At 42.7% G+C, this 18,752-nt stretch overlaps 1 protein-coding gene across 4 annotated transcripts in view; it reads right to left on the bottom strand.

Moving 5' to 3' along the window:
- Positions 1-18,752, bottom strand: part of DSP (desmoplakin) — a 51,506-nt gene that overhangs the window by 17,272 nt on the left and 15,482 nt on the right. For all 4 annotated transcript variants that reach the window (XM_061591557.1, XM_061591572.1, XM_061591578.1 and 1 more), the window contains 13 exons: positions 16,598-16,746; positions 15,744-15,915; positions 12,856-12,984; positions 11,995-12,045; positions 10,988-11,149; positions 8,876-8,980; positions 8,640-8,735; positions 7,765-7,890; positions 6,708-6,860; positions 5,864-6,018; positions 4,157-4,283; positions 2,359-2,578; positions 1,362-1,579 (listed from right to left, as the gene is read on the bottom strand). In XM_061591557.1, coding sequence (XP_061447541.1) covers positions 1,362-1,579; positions 2,359-2,578; positions 4,157-4,283; positions 5,864-6,018; positions 6,708-6,860; positions 7,765-7,890; positions 8,640-8,735; positions 8,876-8,980; positions 10,988-11,149; positions 11,995-12,045; positions 12,856-12,984; positions 15,744-15,915; positions 16,598-16,746 — 1,863 coding nt within the window. The remainder of the gene's footprint in view (positions 1-1,361; positions 1,580-2,358; positions 2,579-4,156; positions 4,284-5,863; positions 6,019-6,707; positions 6,861-7,764; positions 7,891-8,639; positions 8,736-8,875; positions 8,981-10,987; positions 11,150-11,994; positions 12,046-12,855; positions 12,985-15,743; positions 15,916-16,597; positions 16,747-18,752) is intronic.

The following is an 18,752-nucleotide window of genomic DNA, read 5'->3' as shown; positions in this document are numbered from 1 at the left end:
TATGAGCCCATTTGAGCTTTAAGATCTACACCAGAGGCTCTGCTCTCTGATCTGCCAGGAAGAGTTGTTACGACTGACAAGAACCAGGAGCAGGGTCTTTTTGGCAGTGATCCTGAACCTTTAGAACTTCCTTTGTAAGAAAATATGTATGGTCCTGTCATTGCTAGTCTTCAAGAGGACCTAAAAGACATTTTTATTCCATGCTGTGTTTGATAAATAAAGCATAGCACGTATAAAAATTATGTTTTAAAAGAGTATTGCTGCTTATAAACAAGTGGAGTTGATGGGGAATTTTAGGTGGAGGAAGATGTGTGTTTAAAACTTTGCAAACTGTCTTGTGAGGGCAGCATGCCTGAAATGTTTGGTAGAAAATATTTTAAGTAATAAATAAATATATCCAGGAATAGGTACCATTTTTAATGATTGTACAATGATGTCATACACCAGGGATGGGGAATCTGTGACTGCCCCCCGTATGTTTTTCGACGTCAACTCCCATCATCCCCAGCCATCATGGCAATGGTCAGGGATGATGGGCTTTTTAGTCTGGCAACACTACAGGGAGGGTCGGGAGGGCCGCAGGCTCCCCACCCCTGCTGTACATAGATGTGCCACACAAGTTGGGGAGGCAGCCACTAGCTTAGATGGCTTCTAAAAAGGATTAGACCAATTCATGCAGGGTAGGTCTACCAACAGCTATGAACCACGATAGCTAAATGAGTCTCTCTGGGCAGAGCCAGAATGCCAGGTGTTGAGGACAAGCAAAATTATGGGAGGGCCATCATCTTCACAATCCGTTTGTGAGGATCCAGAGGCATCTAGAGGATGCTGCTGGAAACAGAAGAGATGAATCTTGGTCTGATCCTGCAATGCTATTTTGATCCACTAAAAGGTGGGGGGAGAGCTAGAAGCAGCAGCATTTCCTGTGGTCCAGAGACGTGGCCCAGTTAGCCCAAATAGTTCTTTGAACAGATGCCAGGAGATGCCAGGGATTGAATCTGGGACTCTCTGCATGTAAAGCAGATGCTGTACAACTGAGTGATTGTCTCCCTCCTAGCAGCTGCAATAACTGCTATAGTGTACATAAAAAGAAAGGTATGACATGCTTTCACTGTAAAACAAATGGGGCATAAGTGCCACCAGTGTCATTCTACAAGCGATATCAATTCCTGTTAGCTACCACTGGTGCTTCTCACTTTGGTAGTATTTGAATGGAGACATGGTCCTTAAGAACACATAGGAGTATGAGGAGGAGTGGCAGAGCAGGGGAGAGGAAATCAGGAGGATTTTTTTTGGGGGGGTCTATTTGAACTGAATCCTACATGACCATACAATGCCTGTTCAGTGCAAATCATACATACCTCTAATTCGTTGATTCTGACTGACAAATTGTGAGAGGCCCCTTGATCTAGGCAGAGGGGGTTTTTCTGCACCATCCGGAGTTCACAATTTTCAATTTGGCGCCGAAGCTTCTGGAGTTCCATGAGCAACCAGGCTTCCTGCTTTTCCTGTTCCCGGTTCCGATCAGTAATTTGAACTTGGTTGGCCGAGCCCAAATGAGTGACTTCACTCTGCACAACTGCGGGGGGGGGGGGAGAGAAACATCTTAGAAAAATGCCAGTGGTTCTGCTTTATCGTTCGGAAAATTAATCCCTGGGAGTAGGGGAGATGTGATGTTATGAACATCAGTGTGCTTTGGACCTAGAATTGGCAACAACCTGTATGCACTGCTGAATACATCTGCCTTCATTTCTCCTTCCCTACCACCTGCAAAGAGCATGCAAGTGAAGAGGACTGGGCATGTGCCAGACATGATTCCATATAATTAAAATGTGTTTGCCTATAGTTATCAGCATCCAATTTCCTGCAAGACTGTATAAAAACCAAACATCAAGCACTTCTTTTTTATGTCTTGCTTTCCACATGGGGCCTTTTGGTGAAGCAGAGGCCTTTACAAATTATGAGGAAGCTCAGGTCCTGGGTTCAATCCCCAGCATCTCCAGGTAGAGCTGGGAAATCCTGGAGAGCTGCTGCCAGTCAGTGTAGACAATACTAAGGTAGATGGACCAGTGGTCTGACTCAGTATAAGGCAGCTTCCTACATTTCTACATGCCAAGCTGAATGCAGTCCACCAAGTACCTGTGTTGGTTCAACATGTACTTGACAACTGTCCATTTTTGCAGTTCCAGACACAGAAAGCAAAAAAAAGGGGGGGATGTGGAATTGACGACAACCCTGGTGTGCTGCATATGTGGCTGGTGGGCTGTATTTGGCTCAGTGGGTCACAAGTCGTGCAGCTCTCCCATGTGAAGCATGACTACACTCTACAACAGATGGCACATTTACTAGCATTCGTACCTTGTTGAGTTTGCTGCTGTGGTCGTTGTTGTTGTTGACCTGGCAGCTGGATGACCAATGTCTGGTAGTGCTTCTGGGCATCAGTGAACTGAGTTTGAATTTTCCTTTTGTCATCATCACCAAACATCTCTGAGCCTTGGCTGTTCCTGATGAATTCTTGATAATGGATCTCCAGGTCAGCTATTACCCTTTGGTAATCTTCTCTGCGCATTGTCTTCAGCTGAAATGAATAGGCAGCAACAATTTAAGGAAAAACAACCACAGCAAGTTGATGTAAATCTAAACACCCAAAGAATAGAAACCCTCCAAAATGATGCTATAGAAGAATGGCAAGAAATCAGGAGAATATTTAATTTTGTAGGATTAAAAAATAAAAAAAAAGTTAACTATGGACGTTTATGTTAGGATCAAGACTCTAAGGTTACAGGCTATGGAACGTGCAGATAAAGGGAACATGGAGAGTCTGTGTCAGCAAAAGCAGAGCTGCTTGCAGAATCACCAATCATGTTATCAGCACAAACAAGGCTTGAGAAAAGGCAGAAAGCCTCAGTAAAGCCAAGAACGTATATACCTAAGTTTTCTATATATGTGTGTTCATAACCAGTGATGCAGTTAGCAAAAGCTCATATCTTCAAAGACTGTGATGATGCAGTACACTAAAATGCATCCTATGCCCCGGGCATTAGTCATCCCTACAAAGAGGCAAACCATATGTTACCTTCAAATGCATGTAATCAAGTTCTCATGCGTTTTTTATTTAAAAGAAAAAAAGCTTCATGAGGGATCCATTCTCCGCAGAGGAGGAGAAGAGTTGGGTGGGTGCTTAACTCATTCCCTACCAGCCACAGAAGACTGCCTGAGTTCATTTACCAATCTGGTGCCTTCTAGATCAGCCTTTCCAAATGTTTGGGTCCCCAGATGTCGCTGGACTATAGTTCCCATCATCCCTGACAACTGACCATATTGGCTAGGGCTGATGGGAGTTGGAATCCAACACTATCCAGAGGGCACCAGATTGGGGAAGTCTGACCTAATCATATGTGAGAGTAGGTAGGGCTTTATAAAATGTGTGGAAGAGGGAAATTCAGCCGCTGCAGCTTTTCTCACCGCTGCATAACAACCTGGCCCTTTGCTGAAATCCCATCTTCTATACAACTGTAAATATTGCAGGAGCCCTCTTTTCTTTTCCATCTAGTGACCCTTACTGGAACCTCTACAACCAGGAAATTCCACCAGTTAGGTCAAATCCAATGCTGCTATTCCACTGGCACAGATTTCTGCTTGCGTAACAGAACTTTCCCCTCTTCTCTGTAGTCTTCTGTGCACCCTCAAAATCTGTTCCTGAGGGTTGGAGGATCTCCCAGAGCAGATTTTGAAGATGTGCAGGAAATGGAAAGGGAGGGGAAATCCTGCTGCTTGAGCGGAAATCCACGCATGTAGCACTGGATGCAACTCATAGTATCTTTTCATGAATGGAACAAATTTTGAGTTCACAGAATGGGGCTTTTCCAGCTCCCACCTTCTCTTTGCAACCATCCGAGCACTCCAAAAATCTCTTCCTGGTGGTTGGGGGACCCTCTAGGATTGTGTGGGATATGGTGTGAAGAGCAGCAGGGGAAAGTTGGGAAAAAATAACCTCCACCCTTATGTAAAGAATGGGGGAACATCAGCACTTCAGTGACAGAAGAAGCAATTCAAATTATCGGCATGGGGACCCTGTCCAGAAAGGAACTTGACATTTATCAGAAAAACTCGACACCTCCTGATCTAACTTAACAGAAGTCAATTCAACATTCACCTTAGCAATAGTCAAAACTTTGATCTTCTCAATGTCAATCAAGCAATAATGCCAAGACACCAGGCTTTTCATGTTGATGTAGAGTTGATTCCACAGAGCCATAATAGCATCATAGTATTGTTCAATCCTAAGGGGAAATGAAAGGGTTTTTCATGTTCAAAAGCAGTATCAGTGTCTCCTAGTCAACCAAAAGACAAGTTTTCTGAGTAGACAAGTGCGTGGACTATTTCTCAATATAGCACTGTCACAGCTAGAAGTCTACTCCTAGGGCAGTGATACCCAACGTGCCACAAGAAAGGCTGAATTGTGTCTTGAAAAATTAAGTCACCATGTTGCATACATCCAACTAGTTATGTGTATTTGTTTAATCTGAAAGAAGAAATAAATACAAAAGAACCCCCTTCATATTTAATCTGTACTGAATGAATACAAATTAAAATTGATCTGAATGAAATTAATTCCAAAATATTTTTTCCATTCAGAATTACATTTGCTTGGGATCTAAAAGAGGCTCGTGAGATGGGGGGGAAGGAAGCCCCCTCCCCAGAAAGCAGCCTGTTGCTTGGTAGAAGGTGGGCTTTCCCCCCTGTGCAAGACAATGGTGACCAACATTCTATACCAGGGATGGGGAACCTGTGGTCCTCCCGACGTTGTCAGGCTCCAATTCCCATCAGCCCCAGCCAGAATGGGCAACATGCAGGTGTCCCGTCCAGAGTCGGACCCAAGAGGCTGAGACGTTGGTGCAAGTAAATCTTGTTTTATTAGAGTAATGGATACATCAAAAGCAGTGCGCTTCATAGAGTTCCTACAATAACTCACTATAATTCCCTAACAACACTTTAGACCTGCTCTGCAACGTAAAAGAGAGTTGATGCAACACCCCCCTCCCAACTCAGCAGACTTATATAGGGGAAGTTTTGGAGCGCAATCTCCCACTCCTTCGTACCCCCGCCCTCTGACCAGTACGCTTTTCCCACCGTCGAGAGCGAGGTGAAGGGGGGCGAACTTCCAAGGGCTCGTCTGACAAAACAGGGTCCTTATCAACAGACAGGGAAGTAGAAGGCGGGGAAGCCTCAGACATCTCTAAGTTACGGGTGGACAAAGGGGGAGTTACTGCTCTTTCACAGCTTGGCAAAGGAGGAGTTCCTGCTCTTTCGGAATCCTCCCCTAACGGCTCCGAGAGGGCGTTTGGCGGCTGAGCATTATCTTGAAAGGGGGAGGGTTCACCCGTGGGAATTGACGGAACATCTAACACACTCCCTTCCCCCGAGGCTGGAAAAGACACAACAACAGCTGGACCTTCCGCGCCTTCTGGCCGTGGAGGCGCCTGCAATTCATGCCTTCCCCCTCCCTGCTCATCGAGAGAGAGTGGAGGCTCGACAGCAGGCATGATGGGGGTTGGAGTCCCACAACAACTGGACGGTCACAGGCTCCCCATCTCTGCTCTAGACTTGCTCACAGCAACACTTCCCACCCAAATGCAAAATCACAGATTTTCCTCACTGGCCTCGAGTTCTGTAAATAATACACAGATGGAGACAGGGTGCATAGAGGACATCCAGTTACACTGTTATACTGAATTGGGCCTTTTTTTTTAACCCAATCACAATACACAACAAATTGCATCAGGGAAGAACTCACACTTCTGTAGGGAGGCCTGCCTTGTTGCTCAAGCAATACGGCCTCACAGCCTTGTTAATAACTCACTTGGTTGCCAGATCCACAGCTAATGGATTAGGGGGAGGGATAATGAGACTGACAGATGGCACCAGCATATCCACTCCTCCTGGTCCAGTCACATGCCACTTGCTACGTTCACCGTTGTCTTTTAAAATGCACTCATCTCCTTTGCGCATTGTTTTCTGTGAATAAGTAGGAAAAATTATTGTAGCCATGAACACACTAGAACACTGTAAAGACTTCTTAATTAGTTTTCAATTTCTGTAATTAGTTGATTCCTCCCTAGAAGTAGACATTATTTATATATCCTACTACACATCTAAAATGTTTGGATATTCAGAAGCCTACATGTGTGGGATTGAAGCTTGCATGCATTCCTATTGACATGCAACTTTATAAAAAAATAATCTCCATTTAAAAATCATCAGGCTAGACTACTACAATATGTTCTAGATGGGGCTGCTCTTGGTGATTTTTCCAAAGCTGTATGATGCAGAAGACAATGGTCTACCACCTGATGAATCAATCACTGGATGTACACCTAGAACACATTCTATCTACTTCACTCAAAAATGCAATTCCCCACCAGCCTTCAGAACTGGTACAGACCAATAAGGGTTATGCAAAGTGATCATTTTGAATGGAGGTCGACTCCAAGCATCTTTAGAAGCACTTAAAGTCATTTTTATATGAGCAGGTTCTTAGCAGCTATAGTAAAGGCATATCTGAGATAGGTTTAGTGTCCAAAATGTTTGGTCTCTTTTAAACAGATTTTAAGTGAAGATACATGGCAGCCTGTCTCAAGCCTTTGGAATGAGATTGCCAAGAAATCGAATTGTATATAATCAATGATTAATTAATTGATTCTTACCAGATCTTGTTTGTAGTCACACAGAGCCCTGAGAATTATGGGCTTATTACTCCTGTAATCAGGGTTACGTGGCTTTAGCTGCACAATCTTCTTAGATTTATTCACCAAATTTTGCACCTGTCTCTTGTATTCCAGAATTTTCTCTCGTTCATTCTAGAAAAACAGAGAAAGTTTGTCATGGAAACATTTACTTAAACAAGAAGCCACATCACCAACACAGACCTCCAATTGCTACAGATCAAATCTGGATCCTCTTGAAATTAAAGACAAATATCTCAGTAGACTTCAGTGGTAACTAAGAACCAATGGGATACAATGCATTGTGTACTTCCTGGAGAAGAACATTAGAGACCCAGAATTTAAATCTTACAGTTCTGCATTTGTTGTTGTTATGTGCCTTCAAGTCGATTACAACTTATGGCAACCCTATGAATCACCGACCTCCAGTAGCATCTGTTGTAAACCACCCTGTTCAGATCTTGCAAGTTCAGGTCTTTGGCTTCCTTTATGGAATCAACCCATCTCTTGTTTGGTCTTCCTCTTTTTCTTCTCCCTTCTGTTTTTCCCAGCATTACATACAATATTGAAAAATTACGGTCCCTGAGAGGTAACAAGTGAATAAAACTCCTTGCAGCCAATAAGGGAAGACAGCTTTTAAAAAGTGAATCTAGATTTCCTTAAGGAGAAGACTGCAGGAAAAAAGCTACAGCAGTCCCAAACATGCAGTCTAAGAAAGAAAAAGATTAAGGTGCAGGCTGCTTCAACGTGAGAAGAAAGTCAGGAAGCTACTAGCCTTCTGCCTAACATCTTTCCTCTTCCAGATATTCCTTGAGGAAGATCTGCTTTGCATAAGTGCATGCATCAGGATGAGGTTTCATCATTCAATGGTTGCATTATGAAATGATGGCTATCCATGTTTTAAACAGCCACAATGAGCATTCATATTTGCCGTTCAAATGCAGTACCTTTCATGTGCAAGGGAAATCAGCCCTTGTGGGCTATGTCCTGGCAAAGTTGAGAGAAACTGTAACATTTCAAAAGACAGTGGCAACAGTACCTCTAATTCTTTGATCTGCTCCAACAGAACTTGCAGAGACATATTTTTATCACAGATGAACTTCTTCCTGATGGAATCTTGTAGATTCTTCAAATAGCTCTCAGTTGACTGGGCTTCCTCAAAAAACTACACATAAAACAAACAAAATACATATAATTCTCTTTATCTAGCCATTTTTACAGGATGTTTGTGGCCATTTAAGAGAACAAGTGTAGTGTAGTGGTTAGAGCACCAGACTAGGACGTGGCACACCAGGGTTCAAATCCCCACTTAGTCATAAAGCTCACTGGGCAACTTTCAGCCAGTCACTATTTCTCAGTCTAACCTACCCCACAGGGTTGTTGTGAGGATGAAATGGAGAAAGGAGAACCATCTATGTTGCCTTGAGCTCCTTGCAGAAAAGGCAAGGCATAAATGTAGTAAATAAATAAATATGGCATGCAATGTGTACTATTTATAACAATAACAGGCTCCAAATGACATTTCAGTTTTGTAGGATCCAAAATGGTTCAGACTTTTAAGAGATTAGTTATGCTGAACCCACACAATCTACATTGGACCAAAAGAAATTAATAGAAAATGCAGCACTTCAACATATTCATACAACCCAATTTCAAGAGTATAGATATACTAATGACACTAATCTAAAGACAATCAAACCCTCAAGAGTTTGAATCCAACTTTAGATGCTTTATTTAGCAAGCCTTCCTTACCACAAGCAAACTTCACAATCTGACATGCTTTACTTAAAAATGGTAGGAATGGAAGATATCGCAAGTGTGTGAATTGCCCTCCTATGCTATGTAACCAAATACGGAATTAAAATGATAAGTTGTTGGGATGCAACTTCTAATATCCATTATTACTATACACACCTGAAAGTATGCTGCATTCTCCTTAAGATGAACATCAATGCACTTGGTGATCTGGAGGATCCAGCTCCATTGAGTCTGCAGCGTATCCATGTAGGCCTATAAATATAAAGATTAAATACGTAACAATTCATCCTTAAGTTTCACACAATTCATTAATTTATTTTACCTAGCTAGCAACACCTCCCAAGCATCCTGAAACAGCAGCAGGACAAGAATGCAGGAGGTTCAAGACGTACCTCAATTTTATCTGAGGCAGGGTGCTGGTTGAGTACCAGCTGGTCACATTCTTGCTTCAGCTTGTTGAGTTCTTTTTCCTTAACTTCCAGCTGGCTCATGCGTTTCTGTAAACAGATAAGGACCCAGTATTAAGGGCAACTTGAAAAGATTTTTTTTAAAAAAAGATCAATATGAATATAGATATATGATCATATCACCAGCATATAGTAAAATACTAGTATATTTCTATTGTTTTAAGATTTGTATGTCTGCAAGGCTTCCAGATGTAATTTGCACTATATGACTGCAAGAGCATCCTTAACAGTCAAGCACTCAAAAGACTACTTGTGCCTTTTTCCTATCACTCAAAGTATACCCATCTACAAAATAGGCCCAAGCCATCTCAGAATACAAGCCATACGATCCACATCACAATGCATAATGCAATCATAGAGCCAGTTCACTGTACAAGGGTTTCACCAAGCTAAGGGGAGGGACCATAGCTTAAGGAGAGAGCACACACTTTGCATGCAGAAGATCCCATGGTCCATCCCTGGCATCTCCAGTTTAAAAAACGGGATCATGTAGCAGGTGACGTGAAAGACGTATGCTGGAGACCTAGAGAGCTGCTGCTAATCAGACAACACTGGGTCTGATTGACAAATAGCATGGTCTGGTATAAGGCAGATTCCTGTGTTGCCAGATGATTTGAGCATGTAAACCATAGACCCTAGACTAGGCAGCACCCCCACAAGGTCACTTTGAACCACACTGAGTGTCCCAAAGAAGAAGTGGGGAAAGCACACTTGTACTTCCTCTCCCTGCATTTCCATGTATTGCCCAAAAGAAAGGAGTAAGTCCCACACAGAAAGGTGCGAGTTCTCTCAAGGTTGAATGAAAACCAAGGAGGGCCCTTGACCAAGACATCCCTCATGGGCCCTCACTGCAGCGAGTCTGGGGGGCTCTTGACAGTGGGGACTTCCTCTGTGAGGGGATTGCAAAGGTGAGGTTGGTCTCCACACAGGTCCACACACAAAGGCACTGGGACCAGAAATGGGGCTGTGTCAGCATGCCTCACATCGGGAAGATGCCAAGAGCATCAAGCAGCTGTTAAGAGGGTCAGCATGTGAAAGTTTCCAACCCAAGTCTTGGTGGAGAGAAGGAGAAGGGGAACAGCAGTGACAGAGGAGGAACACAGAAGAGACAAAAACACCAGGAGACTTTGAAGTGTGAGGAGATATGACGAAAGAACACAAAGGAGATAGAGGGAAAAGAGGCAAGCTACAAAGGGAATTTGTGCTGCCTCAGCAAGGGTAACGAGGATGGGGAAAGAGGAAGAACAACAGAATGGAAAGGTCTGGGGATGTTAACCCCAGTGGTGGGCCAAAAATAGGGAGAAGGGAGAAAAAGTTGACAGGAGAGGAAATTGTACAAGGGGAAAGAGGGGAGGAAAGATAGACAAGACAAGAGTGGGCAAGAGAATGAAGACAGGAAAGACAGACAGGAGAGAAAAAGCAAACAGGGTGGCATCTTGAGATAAAAGGGGACAACCGAACTCCTTGATTAAGGTCCCCCCCAAGGGGTTCTATGAGAACAAGAAACCACCAGGAGTTCTGAGGACTCCTGGGACTGGAGGCAAGGAAACAGCTGACACCCTGATTGTGCGTGGGCACTCAGCAGATACTTGACCATGCCAGCCATTGACACCAGCCCTGTGCACGATGACAGGAAGTGCAAATCAACCATATTTCCTCTCTTGCCATTTTTCTAAAATTCCAAAAGCAGCTCTTTCTCTTAAACCCAGTGAGGGTCTCCCATTACTGTTGCTCAAAGATTACTGCAGAATATTAATATTTTGGACAGTTACAGCTTCAGCTTTTTGCATGTTTTGAAAAATAAAAGCAGCTTGCAAAAATAAATAATATAATCCATAGTGTTGGTTCTTTTCATATTTCTTTGTTTTTTTACTTTGTTTAGGGCAGGAGTAGCCAATGTGGTGCCCTCCAGATGTTGTTGCATGCCACCTGTCATCGTCCCTGGACACTGGCCATGCTGGCTGGAGCTGATGGGAGTTGCAGTCCAACATCATCTGGAAGGCCACAGATCCCCATTCCTGGTTTAATGCAACTCACAGAGAAGGCCTCCTGCTTCCTGGCAATATCGGTGTTCCTGTCACTCCAATCATAGAGAAGCTCCTCCTCCTCACAGTCATTGATCCACATGATTTCCCTGCTGGTTGCTTGGATGATGTTTTGCAGCTGGCGCAAATGATCCATTCTTTCAAAGGAGAATCTCTGCAAAATATTATCAACAAAATAATGAGCATTTAACTTAAGGATCAAAACACATAGTGCAAAAACAAAACTGTAAGATAAAGATACAGCTCCAGAGCCCAAATGCCTCCAGTAGTCAATGTTCTTGGGCCACATTTGGGCAGTGGATCCTCTGCACTTAAAAAAAGAAAAATCTAAGTTCTGCACCATGATCACAACATTAAAAAAAAATGCTAGCCATGGGAAGAGCAAGTTGCCATGCAGATAATTTCACCAAGTATTGCCTGCAAGTTTTCAGACACAGCTTTATAGTTAAGGATTATAATACTGCTGTTTAAAGAAAAAGCTAACAGTCAATTTCCACCATGACTTTATTGAACCTATGGTGCTCTAAGGCACCAAGTAGCTTACAATCTAAAGTTTCACAGTTAGAAATGAACTGAAGGAGGAGAAGAATGGGAGGAAATGGTAGCAAGGAATGATCTTGAGCAAATATTGCTAGAGTTACTTGGATTGTTATAGCTGGGGATGGAGAACGGAGAAGAGTTAGGCACAAATGAGATCAATATAGCATGCGTAGTTGTCCGCACTCTTTGGCTTCAGTGGAGGAAGAAATGTGCTGAACAAAATTCTCCCCCCTCATTAACTCAACTTTTAAAAGCACTGGACTCTTGACCTACTATGTGACAGCCAAACCAAATACACTCAACTCAGGTCCACATATCATGCAGAATGATCTTAGGAGTACAAGTAATTGTAGAAAACCTATACTTATTATCCTGTTGGGATCCATGCATGTCCCTGACTGAAAGGATGTTCTGCTGCCAAAAAGGCAAAGCACATATTACAATTGATCTTTGGCTTACCAGTAGATATTCATATTCCTCCTCAAGCTGGTGAACAGCAGCCTTCTCACGCTGTGGACAAAAATAAAAATTAAGACCTCACATGGCTGGCAACTCTGGCCTGCAGATACTGTAATAACCTATTTGCTACATAGCCTTATGTAGAAACAAGATTTTGTTCGGACTACAACTCCCATCAACTGCTAGGCAGGCTGGAGCGGACAGGAGCTTAATCTCAACATTTGGAGGACTACAGATTGCCCATCCCCGCTTTAAGTGGACCTGCCAGACCCAGGAAGCTACAGTGTCCAGTAGAGAATGGAGGCACAAAGAGTGTAGCAAGGAATGGCTGTAAATATTTTAAGTATTTTGATAGGGTACCAGAATGTCTAATGCAGGGCCTAGTTCCCCTTGCTATTGACCTTAAGTTTGACACATTTAGAATCACATAAAGTTGGGGGGGATGGTCTTTTATGCACCAATATTTTTTACTTTAAAAAAAGCATGGCAGTGCTAAAATTGAGCTTTTCTTTGAGCTGAAAGGTTTGAATGCTTGACCCGCAGTGACACCATCATACACCAGATAGCAGTTTTTATTTTTATAAGTGCTTTTTTTGTGACAATATTCACTAGCACAGTACCGGCACCTCTTTTTTGCTGCCCAAGGGAACCATTTTGTGCTGGCACTCACAGCACTTTTATCAAGATACGAGTACTGGAACCTCATTTTTTGTCAAAAGAGCACTGATGATGATGATGATTTATTTCCTACTCTTCACCAGAAGGTCCCAGTGCAGGTCACAACAATATAAAATACAGTATTAAAAATAGTTTAAAACAGGCAGCAATGCAAAAATTAGGCAACCAGAATCAGTATCTTACCAGGTCAGTTTTGACTTTGTCCAAGTGCCAGCGATAATCTCCAATGGAATTATGAAATCTCCTGTGGTCAGCGATTTGTTGTTCAATAGCTGCAGCATCAAATCCCCATTTTACTAACTCCATTTCACCCTGAAATGAAGAATGAGCTTCGTCATTAGTGGTTCATTTATAAAGGTGCTGATATGAAGCAAAATGAAAACAAAGACATGCAAGAAAAGGTATACATTCCAGAACTGCTTTGCAAGTGGGACATGGACCATCATCTACCAGTTGGCTCTGCTTGAAAACATTACAACGTCACAGTAAAAGCGGAGCAAATCAGAGGAGAATGAAGATTTCCCCAACTCCCCTTTTTGCTTTGCAAAGCCGGGGAGAACTTAATATGATAAAACTGCCTTGAGTGCCACAGTAACGCAAACGCAAGTGACCCCAGAAGATCTCACCCAGGTTGCTATAAGCCAGCAGTTCCCAAACTTTTTTTCCCCCATGGACCACTTGAAAAGTGCTGAGGGAGTTGGTAGACCACCTAACGTTTTTTCCTGCCTTTTGTAGCAATTGTAATGTGCTGTGCTAGATTTTGTAGGATTTCTATTGTTTTTATTTCTTATATATTGTATTTTATTGTATTAAAATTTGAATTCCATAGAATTCAAATTGTGACACAATAAAATACAGCATAAGAAAAAAAGCAATAAAAATACAGTCAAAAATCAATATAACATTGAATGCAATGGATGTGCTGTCTCCCATCTTCAGCCACAAATCCAAATATGCCGTGGACCTCCTGAACGAAGCTCATGCACCACTGGTGGTCCACAGACCAGTTTGGAAACTCCTCCTATAGGCTAATGGGAACAATGTTACCATGCCACCTTTTTTCAGGAAAGGTCAATGTCCACCTAACCACCCTATTACTGGAGTAACTGCCCCAATATTTTGAAAGGTGTGTTCCCCTGCAGTCCCCACCTCCACTCACACCATGACAGATGTTCATATGTTTTAATTGGGAAAGTAAGAATATTTGTAATAATTTGATTTTGAGGGTCAGACACAGATATCCACACATTCAGTTCTTAGAAGCATAGGCTGGTTTTTTTTAAAAAACAACCAATATTTCATTACTAATCATCTACGAAGTATGTTACAATCTTTATCTCATTCTTCCACATGCCAGTCTTTTCATATTCCCATTTTACAGATGGGAAACTGAAAGTGACAGATGCTTCCTTTCCCAAGAGCTGAGCTGGGTTTGAGAATAACACTCTGCCCACTAGATTGATGTGGGATCATTCCTTCTCATCTTCAAAAGCAGGTATCAGCCTTTTTAAAAAAACCCATTATGACTCAGCACAGCAATAACGCTACCACAAACACCACCCTGAGCCACACCTGTGCTCAAGCAAAGCTGGAACAGCTCCAGCAAGCAAAACCATTTTAGGCTGTCGGCCATCTAAAAAGGACTTTCGCCCTCCTCCTTTCCGTTTGCTGTGAGCCAAAGCTGTGGAAGCAACAGCAACAATGCGGAACATTTGTCAATGTGTGTGAACAAAAAAGGGTGGCTCAGTTCCAGCTCCCAGCCCCACCAGGGAAACCTGGCCCAGGTGCAGAGCCCATGATTCTCCTATCTGCAAACTCAACAGGAAAGTAAAACAAAACACAGGCAAGAAAGCAGAAGCTACTGGGAGGGCTTTCCTACATATCGCATTTCTCTGGCACACTGTAACTTGGGCTCTGCAGACAGAATACAAAGCCAGAGAAGGTCAAGATAAGATAAGAAAGTTGAAGGTAACTGGGCATGAAAGCCTATTTATGTCTGGCTTACCACGCAACATTTAAGGGAGCTTAAAAGGCACCCCATTTTCCCTACTGTGCCTACGCAGTATGTAACTATATAGCATGATTTGTGTGTTGTCCTCTGCTGCCCTCCTGTCCCCATGCAGACAGTATTGCTTTCTTGGGACACTGTATATTGCTTTTGTGCTCGGTAAACTCTGACCACAGTTGGAATCTGGCATGGCTGAAAAGCTACAGGGTTTCCTAGGCTGCTATGGGGTGGTCCATTCCCTTGCAGACCAGCTGCAGAAATGACATTGCCACTGAATCAGCCACCCCAAAGGAACCATTCCATAAAAATCAACTGCGAACATACAACTACTAAAGCCCCTTTAGTAAATAGGTCTTTATTTTCATTTCCATTTTCCAATTTGCCAGCCACCTGAGATATTTAGCATTCTTATTTTTTTGCCTGCAGTGTTCTTTGTTTGGTTATTGTCTGAACCACCATCTTCCCCACCCCCACCCCTTTCTTTATGCCTCTCAGAAATAAAATGACCACAGCAACGTGCTCTGTATGTACAGTTAATCTTTGCTGTGCTTGGATGAATATTCTAAGCTTGCTATAGGTGTACTCAAAAGATTCTAAAACACAGACCCGAAAAAAAGGTCCGTGCTGCTCTGATTCCTTATTTTCCCTTACTCTTGCCACTGTATTATTTTGAGGTTGGAATGTCCCCTGCCGAGGAATGGCAGCCCTTACCTGGCCTCCCAGCACTGGTGCCACTGGGGCTTACCAGGAGGGACAAGGCACACTGAATTGGCTCTACCAGTAAGTCTGCAGCGTGCTGACCTCCCCACCACCTTGCCCAGACTGTTGCTAAGCTGCAATGATGCTGGTGTTGGGAGGTCAGGTAAACACCCCCACCCTCACCACTGGCTGCTTCTGCCCCTGCCTGAAATGACAGAAGAAGAATTAACTAATGTGGTTGTGGAAGGGAGAAAAAAATGCATTTCAATTTTCTCAGCAAAAAGAAAAAGCCAAAATAGAACATGAAAAGACAAAGCACCATCCTGGAGATTTTGAGGAGCCATTTTGATATTCACAGTTTTACCTTCTGCTGCCTCATCCAGTTCAGACATTCAGTGGTGGCACGTCTGGTGTATTCATCCCATCCTGATCCACTCTGAGAGGTAAAAGCCCCACCTTTGGAACTAGCCCTACGGACACGGGGTACACTGATTGCTTTATAGAGGGCACGCATCTGCTCTTGAAGCTGAAGCAATCTGAAAGGACAAGTATTAGTGAAGGATAATGATATCAAGGGAAAATAAGGCAAAAGAGATGCAGGGAAGAAAGTAAATACATGTTCAGGCTCTGAGCCATCCTAAGCTTTTGGGGACCAGAAGCTTGTAATGAAAAACAGGGATAAAGTGCTCCATTATTCCCCAGTGCTATAACCTTTTCTTTTTAAACATCCAGTAAAGCAACGGTCAAGTATAAGGATAATGCTTGAGATGCCTGATTCAGTAATACTGTTCATTGTCATTTTCAAAGCAGCTGCCAAATAAGTAAGTACAATGAACATTACACTCCTGGCCTAATGACAGGGAGAAATCAAAACCTTGTGTCTGCAGACTGAAATCTTACAAAGAATCGGAGACACAGTGTCTCATCAGTTGTGCGGGGAATGTGTCTCATCATGTCTTCCTGTAGTATTGAAAGTCTGAATGGCTTGCTCTTTGCTAGTTTTGCAGGCCTAATGGGAGGACCACTTGACTCCATGAGAGCACATATAAGACACAGAATTCCTCAGACCATTCATGGGTGTCTACTTATTGATACAAATATGAGTCTTAGTCAAGTACCTGGACTATGTTGTCTGAACCAAGATAACATTATCTAAATACCCCACATACACAACCTAGAACTCTTTGGAAGGCCAGGATACAAATGGAATGGTGATACCTTTTCTGGTACAGCTCACATGGCTGCCCCATTTGTCTCATCTCTCTGATCAACCCATCCAGGATGTCCATGTGCTCATTTGTCTGAGCAAAGCAATCCTCCAGCTCTCGGTTCCTGCTAATCTGGATACCTTCCCCATACTTCAGCTCCTAAGTGAGAGAAAAGAAACCACAATTCAACATCCCTCAGTTCAAAATGCTCTCCCCACCAAAAAAAATCATGGGGTAGTATTTGTCAAAAGGCTTAACACTTGAACATAAACTTCTAAGTGCACCTATCAATCAAGGTGTGATACATACATGAGCCAATGCGCATACGAAGTCAGGCAAAATGTTCTAAACTCCAGGTTTTAAAACACTGCACATTTCAATCAATAATGCATTGAAACCCATGAAACAACTACAATTTAATATACATGTAGTGTGCTAATTATTGTCCCTGTTATGATTATAGTTGTTATTATGCCTGGTAGTGTACTAGGTACAGAAATAAAAGTGAGAAGTGTGGTCTAAAGAAAAACTGTGGAAGTTGTCCTATGTAACCCACTCAGACAGACACTTGGGGGATTTTGCCCATTATCTCTTTGTTTATTCCTGCCTTTCCTTTTGCTCATCGCTTCTATTCAACCAAAAAAATACAATCTTTGTTTGTGAAGACAAACAAGCCAAGCCTTGGGGATTTATGCCTGCTTGGTATACAAATTCACAATCCTTGTATTCTTGGTGTACACAAATCGGCTACCTACATGGAGTATCCACCAAGTTGAGGCAATTTAAAGTAGCCTCTACAGGATGAAAGAAAAAGGTAAAACACCCTTTTAATCAAAGGCCTAGCAACAGTCTGAGGCTAGAAAGGAGAATGTGCAAACTGCACTTGCAGGTTTCATACCAAAGCTCTTTGTTAAGTAAGATATCGCTATGAAGGCCTCATGTAGCTCTCTTCATGCCATGGGCTAGTTGTAGAGCAAATGTTTTGCATGCAGGTTTATCTCATAGTATATCCTCTCTAAAGCAGCTTGGTTAGTAGAGCTGGAAATTATCTCCTTGGAGACCTGCTGCCCATCAAAGTAGACAGCACTTGGGCCAATGGTAGTTGATCCCTGAATAGTTCTCAAGATTGGATTACATTTTGCCAGTATTAAGTCAATCTGGCCACTTTCCCCCCCACTTGATAATCCCTCTACTACCACTTTTCTTGACCTGGCCCTGGTAAGTGATCACTTGGGAAGGTGAATTTGGTTATCATTTTGTTCTTCCTGGATTTGTTTCTGAAATTCTGTTGTTAGATCAGCTGAGAGCACATCCTCTTATAGGAGTTGCTGCAAACAATCTAAAAAGGAAAAGTGGGGTGCAAACTGTCAAAACAATGAATCCTAAAAAAAGGAGGGGGGAAACACCAGTAAGAGAAGAGCAAAAAAGGAGACAGATCTCAAAAAGGAGCTGTGACTCAGTTTATGAAAATGATGTATATAGTAACCAGTGGACTTTGATATAATTAATTAGTCTTCCTTGGGACCAACTGGGAAAAATAAATGAATAAATGTAGATGTACTTACAGTCATACTAGCCTACAATACATACCGAGATACAGATAGACATAGATGCTTTAACACAGGAGCTGCCTTGCACCATATTAGACTATTTGTCCGTCTAGCTTAGTATTGTTTATTCTGACAGACATCGGTTTTAGGATGAGATCTTCTATGGCCACATCCATACCAGACCTTTATTCCACTTTAAACAGTCATGGCTTCCCCCAAAGAATCCTGGGAAATATAGTTTGTGAAGGGTGGTAAGAGTTGTTAGGAGACGCTCTATGCCCCTCACAGAGCTCCAGTGGCCAGATTGGTTTAACAGTCAGCCCCTCTTCTGGGGATTTTAGCTCTATGAGGGGAATAGAGCATCTCCTAACCACTCTCAGCACCCTCCACAAACTATACTTCCCAGGATTCTTTGGGGGAAAGCCATGACTGTTTAAAGTAGAATAAATGTCTGATGTAGATGTGGCCTATGTCACCTGCTGCCTAATCCTTAGAGAGGCCAGGGATTGAATCTGGAACTTTCCTCTCTGTTTTCCTTTTATTAAACCTCTACCAACATAATGCCCATGGACACAGTGGCACCCTTGAAGTCTTCTCCTGATCCCCACAAACCCT

Source organism: Rhineura floridana, chromosome 1, assembly GCF_030035675.1.
Source record: "Rhineura floridana isolate rRhiFlo1 chromosome 1, rRhiFlo1.hap2, whole genome shotgun sequence".
Taxonomy (NCBI): domain Eukaryota; kingdom Metazoa; phylum Chordata; class Lepidosauria; order Squamata; family Rhineuridae; genus Rhineura; species Rhineura floridana.
Note: the sequence above shows the minus strand (reverse complement) of the source record. Positions and strands in the feature narration are given on the sequence as shown.